Source organism: Myotis myotis, unplaced genomic scaffold (assembly GCF_014108235.1).
Source record: "Myotis myotis isolate mMyoMyo1 unplaced genomic scaffold, mMyoMyo1.p scaffold_m19_p_2, whole genome shotgun sequence".
NCBI classification, from domain to species: Eukaryota; Metazoa; Chordata; class Mammalia; order Chiroptera; family Vespertilionidae; genus Myotis; species Myotis myotis.
The window spans coordinates 111,840,598-111,862,950 of NW_023416324.1; the positions used below are offsets into that span (position 1 = coordinate 111,840,598).

The following is a 22,353-nucleotide window of genomic DNA, read 5'->3' on the forward strand; positions in this document are numbered from 1 at the left end:
AAAAATAAATAAATTAAAAGCATCAATTTGGGCTCAAGCACAGTAAAAGAGCATGGTCTCCAACTCTGATGGCCACATAATTAGTAATATTCCTAATGATAATAAACAATCTCTCTATATATAAAAGGCTAACATGCAAAGTGTCCCCTTGGGAGTTCAACTGACTGGGAGTTCAATCGCTCACTATGACGTGCGCTGACCACCAGGGGGCAGTGTGGAATGAAGGAAGGACCTGGCTGGCAGCCGGCAGACGCTAGGGACCCTACCCATTCACGTATTTCATGCACTGGGCTTCTAGTTTATGATATAATTATTTTAAGATCTTATATAAAGTTGCTTGTGTTTAAAACAGCAACAACCTGAGTATAAGCCACATTCAGAATACATTAATGCAGATTTTTGTATTCCTCAAGCTCCTTTTCAGATTAAGCCCATTAAGGAAATAGAACTACCTTTCCTATACTTCCCCATGATGGACTCATAGCTATCAAGCATAATTAAGTCAATTGAGTTCCTGGGCAGAGCAGTGGAGTTATATAACCACAAAACAAAGAGCCATAACTATTCTGTGACCAAATATGTACTTTATTGAAATAAAGTATATCATTGTTTTTTCAACTCCATAGTATACTATTTTGCAAAGCTGGGAAATAATGGGATAATTCTGCTTTTATAATTAAAACATCATTTTCAAAGTTTGTAAAGCTCACTGAACTAACCACATTAATGACAGAGTTGGGCTTGCTTGTTTTGTTTTAAAAAATAGGTTTTCAAGTTTGAACAGTCACAATGGTTTAAAAAGTGAATATATCTAAACTAGAGGCAAGTGTCTTATGATACCCTTTTTACCAAAATATTTTCTCTTTTTTGTGACATAAAGGTAAAGAGAGAATAACCTAGCATTATGGAAACTATGGAAGGTACACTAAGGAAGGACTTAATCAAATATATATGTTTAAAAATAAGCACAGAGGCAAGTTACATAAATTATAGCAGGAATACTTTAATATAGCAGCTGGCAGAACTTCCTGACCATAAGGGCTGTAAAAACTACAAATGTGTTGCCTTTAGAGATTAAAAACAACACAGATAATCCTTTGGTTAGATGTAATATTACCTGAAAAAAGAGTTGGCTTAGATAATATCTTGAGCTTCCCATGCCTTTTTCACTAGTGGGGAGAAAAAGATAGAAAAAGGGACTCCTGAACAAGTTTCTGTGTAAAACCCTCAGCCTGACCACCTGAGTCCTTTGGGGATGACGACTTTTGAATAGTTGAGTTTTCTGGAGAACTATGTGTATATCATTCCAAGAATTAGAATTTGGATGAAATATTACTTAAAAACTAGAGGCCCGGTGCACAAAATTCATGTGTGTGTGTGTGTGGGGGGGGGAGTCCCCTCAGCCCAGCCTGCACCCTCTCCAATCCGGGACCCCTTGGGGGGATGTCTGACTGCCGGTTTAGGCCCGATCCCGGGGATTAGGCCTAAACCGGCAGACATCCCTCTCACAATCCTGGACCACTGGCTCCTAATCGCTCACCTGCCTGCCTGCCTGGTTGCCCCCAACTGCCCCCACTTGCTGGCCTGGCCGTCCCTCATGGCCCCCCTGCCACCCTGGTCACCCCACACAGCCTGCTGTTTAGTCATTTGGTTGTCCCATCACTAACCCCCCTGCTGGCCTGATCGCCTCACGCAGCCTGCTTGTTCAGTCATTTGGTCATCCCTCACTAATCCCCTGCCAGCCTAGTCATAGGCAGCCATCTTGTGGGGCATGAGGGTTAATTTGCATATCACCTCTTTATTATATAGGATGTATTTAAATTCTCTCATCTTTTTTTTCTTCTTACTTCAAATTTCAAAGTTGTTTTTTGTTAATCCCCACCCAAGGATATTTTTCCATTACTTTTAGAGAGTTGAAGAGAGGGGGGAGAGACACAGAGAGAGGAACATTGATTTGAGAGAGACACATCAATTGGTTGTCTCCCACACACTGTGGGCACCAGGTATCAAGGTACATGCCCTTGACCAAAATCGAACCCGGGACCCTTCAGTCTGCAGGCCAACTGAGCCAAACTGGCTAGGGCTCAAAGTTGTTTTTTTTTTTTAATATTATTAGTTACAAACTTGTTCTAGAAGTTAAGGAGGAAAATAAATGGCCATAATCTTACTACCTAGAAACTACTAGGTAACATTTTCTATTTCTTAATTTATTTCTCAGTGTATATGAGACATAATTCAAGGCCATAAAATAATGAGATCTCAGTCTACACAAGTATTTTCTAAAGCCTGGTACTATGCTAAACATTCTATATACACGGTCTCACTTAAACCAATAAAGTAGGTGTTATTATTCCTATTTTAGAGATGAAGAAAACAAGACTCTGGGAATTTATCAAGGACCCATAAGCCACAGAGCCTAAATTCAAACCCCTTAATCCAGCTCCAAAGACTGACCTCTTCACTTTTTTTTCATGGCATTATAGCCTAAAAGATCACATACTGAATTTTAAGAGCCCCTATAAATGCATCCTTGAGACACACATTTAATGATTTTTCAAACTTTACTTACTGTCAGGTTCTTATTTTTCAGTTTTCAAAGAAGATATATTTTCTTCTTACCATTTCCCCATCACCTTTCCAATCTGCTGCTTTAGATTTGTATAAGCTTGGACACATCAATAACAAACAAGCTCATTGAAATCTTGTGAAACACAAAGGAGACTTCCAGTGGGTGAAGTATATATAGACTTTGTGACACATATTTTATTTCCTACTCACCACAGCTTTGTCTGGGTTTGAGAAATGAAGGATATGACACAAGTCTAAACCATCACCAGCCAATCCTGAAAAATCAGCACAATAATCCAAAATCTATATATAAAAAACCCTAATATGCAAATAGATCAAACAGCAGAACAACCGGTCGCTATGACGTGCACTGACCACCAGGGGGCACACGTGAAACATGGCGGGTGTCAGCAGCAGGCAGCAGAGAGCGGAACATGGTGGGCACAGGCTGCAGTGGGATGGTGGAGCAGGTGAGCAGGGGCCAGACCAAGGTGGGGCGCCAGTCGCTGTCATTGGGGCGAGCCTCTGGTGGTTACTGAAAATTCTTTGCTCCTGCATGCTGCAGACCTGCCTGGAGCTCGCACCTGCTGCCGATGCCAGCCCTGCTTACACCTACTGCTAGCACCGGAGTCGCCGCTCATACCCGCTGCCGGCACCCAGTGCCAGTCCAGATCTCTCGGTGCCGTCAGTAGGTGTGAGCGGCAGCTGCTGGCCCCGATTGCCCCCGAGGGCTTCTGCACCTCCCCCTGCTCCTGAGGGGTGATTGGGGCTGGCAGCCACCTCTCACATCCGCTGCTGGAGCCTGGTGCCAGTCCCAATTGCTCAGCACCATCAGTGGGTGAGAGCAGGGCTGGTGCCGTCAGTGCATGGGAGCAGTGGTGGCGGGAGTGGGGCTGCCAGCAGAGAGGGGACTGGGGCTGCTGTGGAAGGGGCTGGGCAGGGGCGCAGATGATGAGCTGAGACCCACCCCTGTTCCCTACCACAGCCTCGCAGCCCACAGTTCCTTTCAAGGTGCAAGAATTCGTACACTGGGACCCTAGTATTTTAATAAGAATTTAGATAGTTATAGATAGAAAGGCACATTACCCAGAGTCGGGAAGCTTGATCACAGAGGAGAGTAGAACAGTGACTGCATCTGCAGAAAATCTATACTAATAAAAGGGTAATATGCTAATTAGACCAGGAGACCTTCCGGGACACCTTCCGGACAAAGCCATGGTGGCAGGGCCGAGGCAAAAGCAGGTTAAGGGCGATCAGGCCGGTGGGGGTGGGGGGCAGTTGGGGGTGAGCTGGCTGGCAGGTAGCGGGCAGTTGGGGGCGATCAGGCCAGTGGGGCGGGGGGGGGGCAGTTGGAGGCGAGCAGGCTGGCAGGGTGGGCAGTTTGGGGCAATTAGGTCAGCAGGAGGGGCAGTTGGGGGTAAGCAGGCCAGTGGGGGGTGGCGGGGGGAAGGTGGGGGCGAGAAGGCCGGCAGTGGGGGCAGTTGGGGGCAATCAGGCCAGCAGGGTGGGCAGTTGGGGGAGAGAAGGCCGGCAGGGAAAGGACAGTTGGGGCTGATCAGGCTGGCAGGGGTGGGGCAGTTAAGGGTGATCAGGCCGGAAAGGGTGGGCAGTTGGGGGTGATCAGGCCGGCAGGCAGAGTGGTTAGGGGCGATCAGCAGGCAGGCAAGCAGTTAGGAGCCAGCCGTCCCAGATTGCAAGAAGGATGTCTGACTGCAAGTTTAGGCCCGATCCCACAGATTGGAGAGGGTGCAGGCCGGGCTGAGGGACGCCTCCACCAACCTGTGCATGAATTTTGTGCACCAGGCCACTAGTATGTTCATATATAAGCTACCAAAAAAAACACACCCCAAAATCAAATGCCATAAAACCAACAAGGCAGAGTTGCCCATAGGGTATGGAGTGTTTAAATAAGAAAAAGAGGCTCACTAGATGGCCTGTACTAAAAGGTGAGCCCAGGTTCAAAAAGATGTTAGGAGACTGCTCCCAACTCACTCTGGCCCCCAAAGGTAAAGAAGGCAGAACATCAGAAAGAATAACGGAAAATAGAGAGAGGAGGCCAGGAAAGTTTGATACAAATGAAAGAGAGTAACACATGCTTTCTTGTTTTGATTGGAGTTAAGAACAGTGGATATGAGGTGGAAGAAAAGTTGTCCTGAGGGGACACAGGGCTGTTTTTTCAATCTTGGCTGGGGTCAGTCCTGCTTATCTTCCACCAAATATGGACAAAGAAGCCGCCTCAGAGCTTCTTCTTTTTAATCATAGAGCTATTTATATCATCTAAGCTTGGCAGACATTTTGCTCTAAAACCCAATGACATATGTTACTATTTCATGTAGTTTCCATTTGTGAGGTTGTTAATATGAAATCTTCATTAATCACGTTATCATTATAATTTAAAATTATTTGATTATGGTTTGCTAGTATCTAATCTATTTCATAACTTCAGAAATATACCTCTGGGAAAGGGCTAACCCACATGCCTGCAAGGGCTGATGGGTGGCAATTTCAACTGTGCTTTTCTTTCAATGGTCTGTTTCCTGATAGGCTCTCTCATGAGAGAAAGAAACATGATGTCACTCTGACCTAAAAATCTCTCATTCTCAGGCAGCAAAGTGTTGACAGAACCTAGAGTGCAGCTTAGAGTCTCATGGTTCTTAGGCCTTTCTGGGTTGTTCCACGGGGATAAGACTTTCAGAATAAGGCCCTAGTATATTTAAGACTGAATCCCATGTCCATGTGATATTTCTCTGTAAGTCTCTTTTTTCCCTTAAGTCTCCCTGTATCCCTGTACTCTATCAAGTTGACCTGACACACCGGCATCAGTTTTACAGGCCACACAACTTATGGATACCTACTAAAAAAGAAAACAAAACAAAAATCAAGTTTGTAAGGAAGAAAGCCTGGAATGTAGTAAACATGGTCTTCCTTTGCCTTCTTTATATTTTATTTAAACAAAAATATAAAAAGTGACTGTAATTTTTAGCCAGATAATTAAAAATCAATTATATTACTCCTGCAAGCATTGTTTATAAATGTAAATGACAACATGTATCTTAGACACTTTGGGTACTCGGGCAAAAAGTAGTCCTTGATAAAATGTAATATATATGATTGCACAAATTTGATTACTAAATACTTAAGCTAATTAGCCATGACAATTCAAACTTAAGCAATATGCAAAGAAAAATGCATGAACTGCCTAAGCTATAGAGCATTTAAAAAAATTCATATTTATTTCCAACTATTCTGTGGCTATTAACATCCATGAGTTGCTTTTAAAGTTCAAAAACACTGAACTGTCTAGAAACATTCTGAATAGTAACAGTATAGTAATAGTAATACTGCGAATTTTATTTTCAAATTTTGGTCAATAAGGAAGAAAATAATAAAGTTAAGTAGTCAAAAGAAGTACTAAGACAAGTATAATCATTCATATATACAGATAATATGAACAGTATAAATTCACTTTCAGCTGATTCAATCCTATTTACATATTTAAAATAGAAAATACATCCTAATTTGTCAAGAAGCTGACCACATTTAGCACCAGGAAAGAAACTTATGTCAGCTTTTGAACATGACTTCAGATCTTGTCATAGGAAAAAAAAACTTTCATAGAATCTATATGTAGTTATCACTATCAATTAACTAAAAAAATAGTTTTTAAAAGTAATTGCTGCACATCATTAATTCACAAGCAATTAAAAGGAAATAAAACTTAAAACCAGGACTACTTGATACTGCGCACAACTCTCCTACAGTGGTTTGTTTTCATTTCCTCCAATGCTTGTTCCAGTTGCTGAACCAAGTGCATCAGGGTAGCTGGATCTGTCTGCAGAACTTTGGTGTTGCGATCTCCATTCTGATTAAGGTGTAATTTTATAGTCACTGATGGTTTTATCTGTTGCCTGAGGCTTCTGCTTGCAAGCTTGATTTTAAATGGAATAAGAGCATAATAACAATTTAGTACATAAAATACACTTAATACATAACATTTATAATTACTTATACCATGTATAAAAATAAAACTTCAGATAAAGCATAGACTTCAAAATGAAAAGTAAACTTTAAAACTTTTTTTGGGGAAAAAAAATCAGAACATACATGCAACCTTACAGTGTGGAAAAATTTCTTAAATATGATATAAAAGGCACAAACCATAAAGAAAAAAGTGACAAATTTAACTATTTTAAAATTATTAAATTTTCTTCAAAGGACACATAAAGATGGTGGAAAAACAAGCCACAAACTGAGAGTATTTTGTAACACATACAAGCAAAAAAAGATTAGTATCCAGAATGCATGAATAACTGCTCTGATTTATAAGGAACAAAACATAAAACGAACAGAAGAATGTACAGAAGACGAAATAAGCACTTAACAAAAGTAGTAACACAAATAGATAAACAGGCAAGTATGCTCAACTTTATTAGAATCAAGAAAATGGTCAATAAGACCATAAGATATGTTTCACTAGCATGATTAAAAAGCTTTCCATATGGAGCACTGCAGGTGATGGGAATGGAAACTCTCATTCACTGCAAGCGAGTAAAAAACTATAAACAAAAATTAACAGAAAATTTAGGATGGTGGTTACCTCCAGGGTGCTGGGAGGGGTTCTTATTACGGGAGGGAGATTCAAAGGTACTGGTTTTGTTCTAGTTCTTCAGCTTGGCAATGGGTACTTGTTTTTATTCTTCTTCTTTAAACTGAGTATCTATAATCTTTTGTTTGTATGATCTAGTCCAAAATTTTAAAAATAAGCACTATTGTCCTAGAATAGGTGGCTCGGTAGGTTGGCACATTATCCCATACACCAAAAGGTTGCAGTTTTGATTCCTGGCCAGGGTGTGTATAGGAGGCAACCAATCGATGTTTCTCTCTTACATCAATGTTTCCCTCTTTCTCCCTTCCTCTCTCTCTCTAAAATCAATAAAAACATACCCTCAGATGAGGATTTTTAAAAAAAGTACTAGTGATATATTAAAAGATAAAAAACTACTAGAAACAATGACCAACTTGGAAATTATGGCATTTAACCCAACACCAGAATGTGCTCTCTACAGGCGATTTTCCATTAAAAGGAACCAGGACCTCCTTGAATAGCTGATTCGATTGAAGTCTGGGACAGGAATTGTACAAGATGAACCTGAAACATCTTGTTATACAAGAAAGCAAGATTGTTATCTAAAACTACTGGAGTAATGTCAAAAGGACAAGAAGCCAAACTGAAGAGATTTCCAAGTGAGTGACAAATCTAAATCTAAGATTTCAGGATTAACTTAATACCACAACAGAATATTCTGACTAATAACTTCTTCCAATTAATTCTGGATCATTTGTACATAAAAAAAAGACACACACAAAAGAAACAAGATACTAATCCAAAGCTGAAATTTAATGTCTCAAAATAATTTGGAAACAATAGATTAATTCCTTTGGGTGAGTTAGTCTCCAAACATAAAATATATATCTGTAAGGCAAATTATCTCTGTAAGATCATTTCTCTAGTACAGAAGAATAAATATTATTACTGGAAATACTACTTATTCATTCAGTTATGCATTATTTATACTTCTTTTCCCTCTATATCTGCACTGACAGATAGGGACCAAATGTATTTAGGTGTAATTAAGTCAGGAATTTTTAAAAATATATATATTTTATTGATTTTTTACAGAGAGGAGGGGAGAGGGATAGAGAGTTAGAAACATCGATGAGAGAGAAACATCGATCAGCTGCCTCCTGCACACTCCCTACTGGGGATGTGCCTGCAACCAAGGTACATGCCCTTGACCGGAATCAAACCCGGGACCCTTCAGTCCACAGGCCGACGCTCTATCCACTGAGCCAAACCAGTTAGGGCAAGTCAGGAATTTTTTGTTGAAAGACTTAAGGTCACTCAATCTATCCTCCCACTTTTAGATAACATGAGTCTATTTTTAAAAAATAAATTTTTATTGATTTCAGAGAGAAAGGGTTAGGGAGAGAGAGACAGAAACATCAATGATGAGAGAGAATCATTGATCGGCTGCCTCCTGCATGCCCCATACTGGATTGAGCCCACAACTTGGACATGTGTCCCTGACCGGAATCAAACCTGGGACCCTTCAGGCCTCAGGCCGATGCTCTACCCACTGAGTCAAACTGGTTAGGGCAACATGATATCTAAATGTACTTATAAGATACTTATGTGTACCATTATTTTAAAAATTTCTAGATAAAGATTATATAATATACCTAACAAACACCTAATAAGATAAAATTACACCTAATTTTTTCTCAGAAAGAAAACTGAATGACAATACTAGTACCGCAGGATAAAGAACAGTATCCCACAAAGTTCGTGATATGAACTTATTTTTAATGGGGATGGAATTCTGTCCTTCTCCCTGTAAAAATAACAATAGCAATTTTAAATATAGTAGCCTTAAAGGTAACATCCTCCTTCACCAATGTCAGATGCATTCAATTTACTGGTGCTACTAATAAAGGCATTAATTATGTTTGTAATTTAAGGAAGTGGCTTTTTTTTAGAAACTCAACTATGATTAATTTATTTCCCATAAGCAACTGCACAATAATTAGATGGTTCACTACCAATCTCCACGAGACAAATCAGTTACTCAAAAATGAAAAGTTCTGTATTGTTACTAGTTTCCTAGCCTTTTAGCTGGTTTTCATTTGATAAGTCTTCCTCCCATAGCAGAAAAATCCACTCCAGTTAAAATCCCTTGTAATAATTTCAACTAATATGCACACAGAATCAATTAGTTCTCTAAGTGAGCACTTAAATGCATTTCACCATGAGGCAGTATTCATTCAGTATCCCCTCAACTTTAAACTGTATTAATTCTTATAGTAACCCAGCTATTCAAACTAATTTCACTGGATAAATGAGTTCTCTTGAGTTTAACTTTAGAAAATTCAATTGCTTATCCTTCTAATTTTTAAGATGAAAAATTCAAAATCAACAAAGCAAAACAACAAAAAAAATTCTAAGGGCTACTGGACCCCAAGATTCAGAAGATATCATCACTACATAATAGAGGTAAAAATGTATAAGATAAATTATCCCTGAACCTCATGAACATAACCATCCCTACTTCTCCACCTAGTTATTATGAAAGGACCTAAACATAAAGGTTTAACCAATGATCTCCTCCTCCCCATGAGCTCTGCAGGACTTGCTGCTTAACCTGTACCTTGTCCCTTGCTGTATCCACACCCCATGATAGGTATACAAGAATTATTTGATAAATCATTTCTTTAAGAAGGTGCTTACCACCACTAGCCACCCTCCCAACCATTTTATATTTAGCAGTGAATTCCTGTTATGTGCCAGGCATTATGCTGGGGACACAGCTGTTAACAAGATATAGTACCTGCCCTCATGGAGTCTATAATCTGGTTCATGCCATATCTTGTGTTAATATCTATTCAAGTACTCATCAAACTAAAGTATAAGGTGTACCAGTTAAAAATGCGGATTTTTTTCAATAGATGGAGTTACACATATGTTGATATACATGCGATTTAATATGTAAGCTATTTTGTTGTATTGACAACAAGCTTCAAAACTTCTTATGTCAAATTTTCTGAAGGTGTTAACATCATAGATATTTTTACACTTAAAAATGTTGAAATTCATGCCAAAAAAAGAGCAATTGCAGGAAGTTTTAATTCATTACTTTATTTCAAAGAAAAGTGCTGCTGAATACTTCAGCAAGCTTATGGTGAACATGCTCCATCCTATCTAATAATGAGAAAATATGCTAATAGACCCTTACGCCATCACAAAGATGGCAGGCCCTGCAGCCAATAAGGAGGGAATATGCTAACTGACTGCCCCAAACCCAAAGATGGCAGCGCCCACAGCCAATAAGGAGGGAATATGCTAACTGACTGCCACGCCCTCAAAGATGGCAGTGCCCACAGCCACAAGATGGCCAGCAGGGGAGGGCAGACGTAGGTGATCAGGCCAGTAGGGGAGGACAGTTAGGGGCAACCAGGCCAGCAGGAGAGGGCAGTTGGGGGCAATCGGGCCGGCAGAGAAGCAGGCGTCGATAACGCTGACAGGGAAGTGGTTAGGGGGTGATCAGACAGGCGAGCAGTTGGGAGCCAGCAGCCTCAGATTGTGAGAGGGATGTCCGACTGCCGGTTTAGGCCTGATTCCTGTGGGACATCCCCCAAGGGGTCCTAAGATTGGAGAGGGTGCCCCCCCCTCAGTGCACAAATCTCGTGCACTGGGCCTCTAATCTCAAGATACTTGTGAACACTGGTTTAAATGCTTTATAAAAGTGATGATTTCAATGTGAAAAATAAAGAACATCCAGGACAACCGAAAAAGTTTAAAGACCAACAATTACAAGCATTATTGGATGAAGATGTGTGTCAAACTTAAAAACAACTTGCAGAAAGATTAAATGTTGCTCAGCAAACAATTTCCGATTGTTTACAAGCAATGGGAAAGATTTCAAAGGAAGGAAAATGGGTGCCATATCAACTGAACAAAAGACAAATGGAAAACCAAAAAGTCATCAGTAAAATGTTGCTTCAATGGCACGAAAGAAAGTCTTCTTTGTATCAAATTGTGACTGGCGATGAAAAGTGGATTTGAGAATCCCAAATGCACAAAATCATGGGTTGATCCAGGTCAACCATCAACATAGACTGCAAGGCCAAATCACTTCGGAAAGAAGACAATGCTCTGCGTTTGGTGGGATCAGGAAGGTGTGGTGTATTATGCGCTTCTAAAACCAGGTGAAACCGTTAATACTGATCGCTACCAACAACAAATAATGAATTTGAACCACGCTTTGATCATGAAACAACCAGAATGTGCCAGAAGACACAGCAAAGTAATTCTGCTTCATGATGATGCACCATCACACACTTCAAAACCAGTTAAAGACACGTTAAAAAAGATCTTGCCTGGGAAGTATTAACCCACCCGCTATATTCACCAGACCTTGCTCCTTCAGATTACCACTTGTTCAGATCGATGGCACATGCACTTTCCGAGCAGCACTTCTGTTGGAAGCAACCCATTTTCTTCCCTATCAGAAAAGTGTAAACAAGGAGCCCAGAATGCTGGTAACCTTGAGCTCTGGCAAGGGCCAAAGCTATGCACTGATTATTTAGTCAAGACAATGGTGACTCAAGCAATTTCCTGAGCAAATAGTCTCAAAGTAAATCTTTACTAATATTTATTGACCTTTAAGATAGTCTGTCTGTTATCAGAATTGCCTGCCTTACTAAGGGCAATATGTGTATCCAAAATTGAATAAAAGGTTGACAGGGCCTGGGCACCAGCTAAGTCTTTCTTCTTGAAAGAGATTCTCTGCCTGGCCCACAATTTCCAAATTATTATTTCTTGTCTTGTCTTGTCATTTGCCCGCGGCCCTTCTCCAGATCCCAAACCCTAAGCTACACGGGACGTGGCATCACACACACTTCAAAACATATGAAGAAGTGGAAAATTGGGGCTTTGAATGGTTTGCCTCAAAACAAGCAAAGTTCTATTGGGGCAGTATCCACAACAAATTACCTGAAAGATGGGGAAAATGTGTAGTTAGCAATGGACATTACTTTGAATAAAGCACTTTTGATGTTTCTCTTGAAATTATCGTGTTTTCTTTGATTACAAAATCATTATTAACCGATAACACCTTTAACTGCTAAACTCCTCTATCAGAATTTCTGAGGAGAACCAAGATGGCGGCATAGGTTAACGCCGGAGTTTGCTGCTTTGAACAACTACTTCAAAAGTGAAACTAAAAAACGGAAGGGACATCACCCAGAACCACAGGAACGCTGGCTGAGTGGAAGTCCTACAACTAGGAGGAAAGAGAAACACATACGGACACTTAGAGGAGGCGCAGTGCTGAAGTCAAATTCTGAGGTGTGGAGTGTGCTGAGCGGGCTGGCGGCGGAGGGCGCGGTTGGCGTTTTCAATCGGGAGGGAGTCACAGACTCTGAGCTCCAGATCCGGGCGAGTCTTTAGCGACCCAGACTCAAACAGGAGAAGCGGGACTGTCTGGCTTCGGTCAGAGCGAGTGCAGCTTTCTCTCCGAGCTTTGCAGCAGGTGCTGGGACTCAGAGAGGCAGAGCCCCTGGGGACGGGACTGAGAGCCGCCATAACTGCTCTCTCCGGCCCACCCTGTTGATCCTGTGTGACCCGCCCCGCCCAAGCCCTGCACAGCGGCATTTGCCGGATAGCCTCAGGCAAAGGCTAGATTAGCACCTCCCTAGAGGACAGAAGTTCTCTCACTGCTGACACAGCTGATTCTCACAGCCACTTGGCCTGGAGGTCAAACCCTCCCTGGTATTAGCTCCAACAATCAAGGTTTAACTATAAGACTGCGAACAAAGACCACTAGGGGGTGCACCAAGGAAGCATAACAAAATGCGGAGACAAAGAACAGGACAAAATTGTCAATGGAAGATATAGAGTTCAGAACCACACTTTTAAGGTCTCTCAAGAACTGTTTAGAAGCCGCCGATAAACTTAATGAGATCTACAAGAAAATTAATGAGACCCTCGATGTTATATTGGGGAACCAACTAGAAATTAAGCATACATGGACTGAAATAACGAATATTATACAGACTCCCGACAGCAGACCAGAGGAGCGCAAGAATCAAGTCAATGATTTGAAATGCGAGGAAGCAAAAAACACCCAACCGGAAAAGCAAAATGAAAAAAGAATCCAAAAATGCGAGGATAGTGTAAGGAGCCTCTGGGACAGCTTCAAGCGTACCAACATCAGAATTATAGGGGTGCCAGAAGATGAGAGAGAGCAAGATATTGAAAACCTATTTGAAGAAATAATGACAGAAAACTTCCCCCACCTGGTGAAAGAAATGGACTTACAGGTCCAAGAAGCGCGGAGAACCCCAAACAAAAGGAATCCAAAGAGGACCACACCAAGACACATCATAATTAAAATGCCAAGAGCAAAAGACAAAGAGAGAATCTTAAAAGCAGCAAGAGAAAGAAACTCAGTTACCTACAAGGGAATACCCATACGACTGTCAGCTGATTTCTCAACAAAAACTTTGCAGGCCAGAAGGGAGTGGCAAGAAATATTCAAAGTGATGAATACCAAGAACCTACAACCAAGATTACTTTATCCAGCAAAGCTATCATTCAGAATTGAAGGTCAGATAAAGAACTTCACAGATAAGGAAAAGCTAAAGGAGTTCATCACCACCAAACCAGGATTATATGAAATGCTGAAAGGTATCCTTTAAGAAGAGGAAGAGGAAGAAAAAGGTAAAGATACAAATTATGAACAACAAATATGCATCTATCAACAAGTGAATCTAAGAATCAAGTGAATAAATAATCTGATGAACAGAATGAACTGGTGATTATAATAGAATCAGGGACATAGAAAGGGAATGGACTGACTATTCTTGGGGGGGAAAGGGGTGTGGGAGATGCGGGAAGAGACTGGACAAAAATTGTGCACCTATGGATGAGGACAGTGGGTGGGGAGTGAGGGCGGAGGGCGGGGCGGGAACTGGGAGGAGGGGAGTTATGGGGGGGAAAAAGAGGAACAAATGTAATAATCTGAACAATAAAGATTTAATTAAAAAAAAAAAAAAAGAATGAAGAAAAGTAAACAGAGACTAAGGGACTTGTGAGACACAAAAAAGTGGACCAATTGCCGAAACCAGTTTGGCTCAGTGGCTAGAGCGTCGGCTTGCAGACTGAAAGGTCCCAGGTTCGATTCCGGTCAGGGGCATGTACCTGGGTTGCGGGCGCATCCCCAGTGGGAGATGTGCAGGAGGCAGCTGATCGATGTTTCTCTCTCATCGATGTTTCTGGCTCTCTATCTCTCTCCCTTCCTCTCTGTAAAAAATCAATAAAATATATGTAAAAAAAAAAAGAATTTCTATAACCTATTTGGACCACCTATTCAAGTCAGGAAGAATCCATGGTACAGTGGTTTACAAGCTTTTTTGCATATTAGAATGACCTGGGTAAATGGATAGCTTTTAAAAAAATCCTAAACCCTGGCCATTATGGTTCAGTTGGATAAGCATCATCCTATGCACTGAAAGGTCACTGGTTTGATTCTGATTCCCAGTTAAGACAAATGCCCAGGTTTCGGGTTACATCCCCAGTCGAGGTATGTGCGGGAGCAACCAACTGATGTTTCTCTTTCATGTTGATGTTTCTCTTTTTCTCTCCCTTTCCCTTCCTCTCTCCCTAAATCAATAAAAAACTTATTTTAAGAAAATACTGATGCCCTGGCCAAACCCCATACCAATAAGTCAGAATCTCTAGGGAAGTGGGGTGGGGAATGGAGCACAGAATTTTTTAAAGCTCCCAGGTCATTCCAATATGCAGTTCAGTTTGGCTAGGCTAGTGTGCTAAAAACCACATATTCCAGCGGTTGCCAACTGGTGATCTGTGAGGTCTGAAAGGTTGGCGACCGCTGATATATTCAACATGCTTATTCCCATATGCATGTGGGCCTTTACAGCTTACACTGTCTCCTCTGTCAAGAATATTTATCCTAGTTTTCTTTATTCATTTATCCTTCTGAGATTTCACCCCCTTTTGTTCAGACTTTTCTGAATCATTCCTGTGTACATTCACCGAACTACCTGAACTACAGCTTTTTTGAAACACTCAGTGTATCTTGATTTACACAATTCTATTCTTTTCCCTCCTCCAAAACCATCTATATATATAAAACCCTACTATGCAAATAGACCCAACAGTGGAACAACCGAAAAACTGGTCACTATGACATGCGCTGATCACCAGGGGGCATGTGCAGAACATGGCGGGTGTTGGCAGCAGGAGGCAGAGCGTGGAACATGGTGAGCATTGGCCATGGCGGGATGGTGGAGCAGGTGAGTGGGGGTTCCAGACATAGGTAGGGCACCAGTCACTGTCATCGCAGCAAGCCTCTGGTCATTACTGAAAATACTTTGTTCCCGCACGCTGCAGTCCCGCTGGGCGCTCACACCTGCTGCTGGCGCATGGTGCCGGCCCCGATCACTTGGTGCTGTCAGCGGGTGCGAGCAACGGCTGCAGGCCCCTATCGCCCCTGAGGGCTTCTCCACCTCCCCCTGCTCCTGAGGGGCAATCAGGACAGCAGCCGCCGCTCACACCCACTGCTGGCACCAGCCCCAATCACCCTGTGCCGTCAGCAGGTATGAGTGGGGCCAGTGCTGTCAGTGTGTGGGGGCAGCGGGAGCGGGGCTGCTGGCAGACAGGGGACTGGGGGGCCACGGTGAGAGGGGCCGGGTGGGGGTGCGGAGGATGGGCCAATACCTGCTCCTGTGCCCACCACAGCCTCGTGGCTCACAGTTCCTCTTAAGGTACACGAATTCGTGCACTGAGCCCCTAGTCCTATATAATAAAAAAGCCTAATATGCTAAGTGTCCAACTGTTCGACCAGTCACTATGATGCGCACTAACCACCAGGGGGCAGACACTCCAATTGGTTGGTTAGCCTGCTGCTGGGGTATGGCCAATTGGGACTGGGAGAGATGGGCTGGACATGCCCTGGACCCCTCCCGCGGTCCCTCGCCAGTCCCAATCGTGCACCAGTGGGGTCCCTTGGCCTGGCCTGCACCCTCTCGCAATCCGGGACCCCTCAGGGGATGTTGGAGAGCCGGTTTCGGCCCGATCCCCACAGGCCAAGCCAAGGGAACCCACCGGTGCATGAATCTAAGCATCGGGCCTCTAGTATTTCATAACTATTTTTTTTAAACTATATATTTTATTTATTTTTTACAGAGAGGAAGGGAGAGGGATAGAAAGTTAGAAACATCGATGAGAGAGAAGCATCGATCAGCTGCCTCCGGCACACCCCCTACTGGGGATGTGCCTGCAACCAAGGTACATGCCCTTGACTGGAATCGATCCTGGGACCCTTGAGTCCCCAGGCCAACGCTCTATCCAGTGAGCCAAACCGGCTAGGGCCATAACTATTTTTAATTACAGGGTATTTCGAGAACATCTAATATTCCTAAATGACAATATCTTTTCCAGCTGAGAAAGCATCTTACACTTTGTTTCCCAAAGCATTTAGCAAAGTAAATGGATGACAATCAATAAACATCTCTTAATCTGTCACTGTTTGAAGAAGGGTTACATGCAATAGTCTGACAACTACCTTTTGGTTATCTATATGGCTTTAAAAACAAATGAATCTCACAAATATAATATGTACAGAAGCCAGAGCCAGGCACAAAAGAGCACTGCTGAATCATTCCATATACATAAAGTTAAAGAGCAGCAAAAGTAATCTATGTATTAGAAATCAGGAAAAGAAAAAAGGGGAAGTAGTTGGCAGGAGATGAGGAAGACACTTTTGGGATGCTGGTCATGGGTAAGTGTTGGTTTCATGGGTATTTTCACCATGAGATAACTCATTGAACTGTACATTCACTGACCTGTGCACTTTTCTATGTGTGTATTTATTTAAACAAAAAGGTTTTAAAAAATCTAAGCATCACTGAAGAAAATCTGCATAACCATCTCCTTTTCCAAAATAACCTATTTCTTACAAACTTTGCAAATTAAACTGATGTGACACATTAAAAATATAAGAAAATGAACTATTTGTGAAATGGCCTGAAAAATGAACATTAAAAAACTAGTTTCAGGCCTTCACCACACTATTGTCTATGTCTATGGGTTATGCATATATGCATGTAAGTTCTTTGGTTAAAAGGCCTGGGGAGGGGATTAAAATGGGGGGCAGGGGGCCACTGAGGGGAAACAAGGGGACACCTGTAATATTTTCAACAATAAAGATAAATTTTAAAAAAATGTTACCTAAAAGACATACAAACAAACAAAACCTCTCAAGTTTCAAACCAGAGTTTGGTTAAGGTGGTAAAGAATAGGCCTGAGGACATAAACCTAAAATTAATCTTGTATCTAATTCAGATTAATAACAATAAAAAGCCATACCTGTACATCTAGTCGCCATTCAAGGCTGTGGTAACTGGGGAGGTCTGGTGCCAGTTCACTCAGAATAGTTCTGATCTCCTTTCTGTTATCCAGATAAAACTGAAGCAACAATTTGTTCAATTCTTCTGAGAATCCCAGAACAAAAACAGAGTCTTGGAAATCCAGTTCGGAAATCTAAAGTGATTGAGTTTAACAGAACATCAAAATTTATCTTTGTCTAGAAAATGCTAAAACAGTTGATATACTACTACACAAAAGAATATGAAATCCCTGAATTCTTTTGATAAATCCCCAAATTCTGTCTGGTAAAAGAAACAACACTCCTTAATTAAAGGCAACCCTTGCTCACTATTTTAAAATCTGAGTTTCTGAGACAAAAAAATACTTTATTAAAATATAAAAATAAAGAATTATTAAAATGCCCCGTTTTCTCTCCTGTTCTATATCACGCCAGATGCTGCTAATATGCAAAAAGGTAAATCACTATATTCTCCCTTCTCTTAGGATACATACTATGGTATATGGTTCAGTAACATGCAGAATTAATGGCAATTTTAATTTACACTAACCCTAGAGGCCCCATGCACAAAATTCATGCAAGAGTAGGCCTTCCTTCCACCGGCTGCCAGCACTGGCTTCCCTCTGGCAGGCTTCCCTCCAGCAGCTGGAGGGCACCGGGGACCCGGCTTTGTCCTGAAGGACATCCGGTCTAATTAGCATATTACCTTATTATTATTATAGATGAAGGTATGCATGACAGCAGATTGTTATACACTAGAGGCCCAGTGCACGAAATTCGTGCACGGGGGAGAGGGGGTAGGGGGTGGCTCCCTCAGCCCGGCCTGCACCCTCTCCAATCCGGGACCCTTGGGGGATGTCCGACTGCCGGTTTAGGCCCAAATCCTGCAGGTTTGGGCCTAAACCGGCAGTCGGACATCCCTCTCGCAATCTGGGACTGCTGGCTCCTAAGCACTCACCTGCCTGCCTACCTGATCACCCCTAACTGCCTCTGCCTCAGCCCCTGCACCTGGGACCCAGGCTTTCCTCCTCTGGCCAGCCACAGGCACCTGGGACCCGGGCTTCCCTCCCTCTGTCCAGCAGCAGGTACCCGGGACCGGGGTGGCTTCACCCAGGCCAGCTGCAGGCACCCAGGACTCCTGATCGCCCCCAACTGCTCCCCTGCCAGCCTGATCACCCCTAACTGCTCCTCTGCATATCTGATCACCCCTAATTGCCTCTGCCTCGGCCCCCACACCCAGGACCCAGGCTTCTCTCCTCTGGCCTGCTGCAGGCACCCGGGTCCTGGGGGAGGGCCCTCTGCCTGGCCTGTCCCCCTTCACAGTCCGGGAGCTCTCAGGGGATGTTCTACTGACGGTCTAGGACCACAGTCTGGTCTCCCTCTGTGGGAGGTGACCATGCTAATCAGAGGAAGGTGCACCCCATCACCCTACCACTGCTGCTGCCTCTGGCCTCCCCTATGGGAGGCAACTGGACTGATCAGGAGAAGGCACGGCCCCCATCACCCCTCTGCTGCTGCCACCTCTCCAGCCTCCTTGGCCTGCCCTGGGCCCTCGCAGCCGCAGTATAGATTGTTTAGGCCTGGCTTCACCAAATCAATCATAAGCCATGAATAACATTACTGAAATAAGCAGGTATTGCCAGAAATATGATGTAGAGCAGGGGTCCTCAAACTACAGCCCGCGGGCCACATGCAAATACAAATATTGTATTTGTTCCCGTTTTGGTTTTTTACTTCAAAATAAGATATGTGCAGTGTGCATAGGAATTTGTTCATAGTTTTTTTTTAAACTATAGTCCAGCCCTCCAACGGTCTGAGGGACAGTGAACTGGCCCCCTGTTTAAAAAGTTTGAGGACCCCTGATGTTGAGTATGCATGACCTTCCTAAGGTTTGGGAAATGCAAGATAGTCCACAGAAGCCCTTACCATGAGCTTTGAGCTTTCAGTGAGCAGGTATATTAATCCTTCCACGCCATGTTGGACAGTCTCACTACTCACATTGAGTTTTCCTGAGAAAAAAGGAAAAATGAGCAAATAAATTATTGTGTGGTTTTTATCCTTTTACTCAAACTCTTATTTAAGACTAAATATTGTCCATTATTCCATTTTTTTTTTCAAACAATTAAAAATAATGAGGTGGTAACAGCGTCCCGCTCCTTCTCGCTCCCAGCCCCATGCCTTCAGGAGTGCCCGCTGTAACCTTCCTTCTTCACCAATGCAGCCGCCCGAGGCCAGACCTGCGGCAACCGACTTAATCTGAGAACCTGCTCTCCTGCATCGGGAAAAAACAATGCTTCACCAAAAGAAAATGTGTGAACAATAATAACCGAACACTGGCGTGATGCGGCTCACCGGGCTAGTCCACACACTTCGGTGAGCGTAAGCCTTATGGTATGTCTCGCAGGCGGTAGTATGTCTATTTTACCCACGAGGAAGCCGACTGATAGAAGCTTTAAAAACCTCACGGCTTCTTAGGAAACCGGCAGGCCCTGAGCCCGGACTGAAGGGCCCTCCGGGCGTTACTCTACCACAAGGGCACTAGACCCTCGGAGACGCAACCACCCCTTTCTCAGGGCTACAGACAACGGCTAGCACAGCCTGCGGGGCCGCGCCCCTCCCTTCTTACTGGCGGCGCCCTCGTAGATCTTGGGGTTCGCTCCTCGCCTCAGGAACTCCACCGCAATCCGCCCAAACTCGGCGACGACTGCAACGGAAGCCAGGAAACCGTGAGCACCGGGCGCTCCCGCGGCTTCCCTCCCGGACCCCACAACGCCACCCCCCGTTGCCACGCCCCGGACCCGAGCTGTTCACTCGCGGCAGAAAGGCCAGGTGCTCCTTGTGTTCCTCGGACAGGTCCAGCAGCATCTTCGCGGGGCCTCCACTTTCCCTTCAGCGCGGACCCCGCCCTCGCCACTTCCGGTCCCGCGTCCGCTCGCGAAGGAGGTCCGACGCGTCAGCGTCCCGAGCTTTGGGTTCTGGGCTGTGTAGGTCCCCTGCTCCAAGGAGCCCTGGGGTGCGAGCTGCGGCGCGGGGGTTAGCGGATTCTTCTGATCGCAAATACTATCAAATATGTAGCAGGCTGGGGGGCAAGTTGCTAGGCTCTGTGGGAGACAAAAAGGTGTTTAAAATCCGAACGCCCCTCTACCGCCGCAGAGCTTACATTTATATCAATAGCTAACAGTTATTAAGCACTGCGTCTGGAACTGTTCTTACCATGTTCTCATTAAAGGTAAGGAAGCTGAGACTTTTTTCATTCTTTACATTTTTTTATTACAAATATATTATGCATTTCTTTTACAAATTAAAAAGGTACAGGTTAGCAAAACTATACACAGGTTTTTTTAAAAGACAAGTTTGAATCACATTATGCCTACATTTATAACGGTGTTGTTTTTTGTTTGTTTTCCATTTAAAGCATACCATGAAACACTTATTTACCATTAACTGGTCTTCTACAAAATCATTTAAAAATTTTTTTTTATTGATTTCAGAGAGGAAAAGAGAGGGAGAGATAGAAACATCAATGATGAGAGAGAATTATTATTATTATTATTTTAAATTTCTTTATTGATTAAGGTATTACATGTGTCCTTATCCCCACATTACCTCCCCCCCCCATTCATGCCCTCACCCCCCTGTTGTCTGTGTTCATTAGTTAGGCCTATATGCGTGCATATAAGTCCTCTGGTTGATCTCTCCCCCTTACCCCCACCATCCCCTACCTTCCCTCTGAGGTTTGATGGTCTGATCGATGCTTCTCTGTCTCTGGATCTGTTTTTGTTCATCAGTTTATGTTGTTCATTATATTCCATAAATGAGTTAGATCATGTGATATTTATCTTTCTCTGACTGGCTTATTTTGCTTAGCATAATGCTCTTCAGTTCCATCCATGCTGTTGCAAATAGTAAGACCTTCTTTTTTTTTTTTTACCACAGCGTAGTATTCCATTGTGTAGATGTACCACACTTTTTTAATACACTCATCTACTGATGGGCACTTAGGCTGTTTCCAAATCTTAGCTATGGTGAATTGTGCTTCTATGAATATAGGGGTGCATATATCCTTTCTAATTGGTGTTTCTCGTTTCTTGGGATATATTCCTAGAAGTGGGATCACTGGGTTAAATGGGAGTTCCATTTTTAGTTTTTTGAGGCAACTCCATACTGTTCTGCACAGTGGCTGCACCAGTCTGCATTCCCACCAGCAGTGCACGAGTGTTCCTTTTTCTCCATATCCTCGCCAGCACTTGTTGTTTGTTAATTTGTTGATGAGAGAGAATTATTGATCGGCTGCCTCCTGCACACCCCACACTAGGGATCAAGCCTGCAACCTAGGCATGTGCCCTGATGGGGTATTCAACCATGATCAGGAGACCTACTAGTTTATACTAGTAGGTCTATGCTCAACCACTGAGCCATGCCCACCAGGATACAAAATCATTTTTAATGTTAGCATGCTACTCCATTCTACGAACATTCTATAATTTATATTTTCAATAATGGTTAGATATTTGGCTTCCTCTTGCTCCCCCCTTCTCTTCATTAATAGCTTTTAGAACCAATAAAGCTGCGTTCTGATGTTTTCTATTAGTTTTTGAATTTACTAAAACTTCAAAAGGCAGCAGTAGCAAACCCTAAAATAAAAACTGTTCTTACCTTGGCTGAAACTTTTCCCTACATTGATTTCCAGAGAAAGTGGAAGGCAAGTGGTGGAGGGATGGGGGTGGGAGAGAGAGAGAGAGATTGGCTCCCAAGCATGCTCCCGAACCTGAGCTGGGGAATTGAACCTACAGCCCAGGTACATGCTTTTGGAAAACCT

At 43.0% G+C, this 22,353-nt stretch overlaps 1 protein-coding gene across 1 annotated transcript; it reads right to left on the bottom strand.

Annotated features, from left to right (window-relative positions):
• Positions 1–5,446: 5,446 nt before the first annotated feature.
• COMMD2 (COMM domain containing 2) lies at positions 5,447–20,474 on the bottom strand. The gene is made up of 5 exons (XM_036351606.1): positions 20,333–20,474; positions 20,161–20,238; positions 19,461–19,543; positions 17,516–17,689; positions 5,447–6,496 (listed from the first exon to the last, which is right to left on the bottom strand). The coding sequence occupies exons 1-5, from the start codon at positions 20,397–20,399 to the stop codon at positions 6,299–6,301; spliced, it is 600 nt and encodes a 199-aa protein (XP_036207499.1). The 5' UTR covers positions 20,400–20,474; the 3' UTR covers positions 5,447–6,298.
• Positions 20,475–22,353: the final 1,879 nt, after the last annotated feature.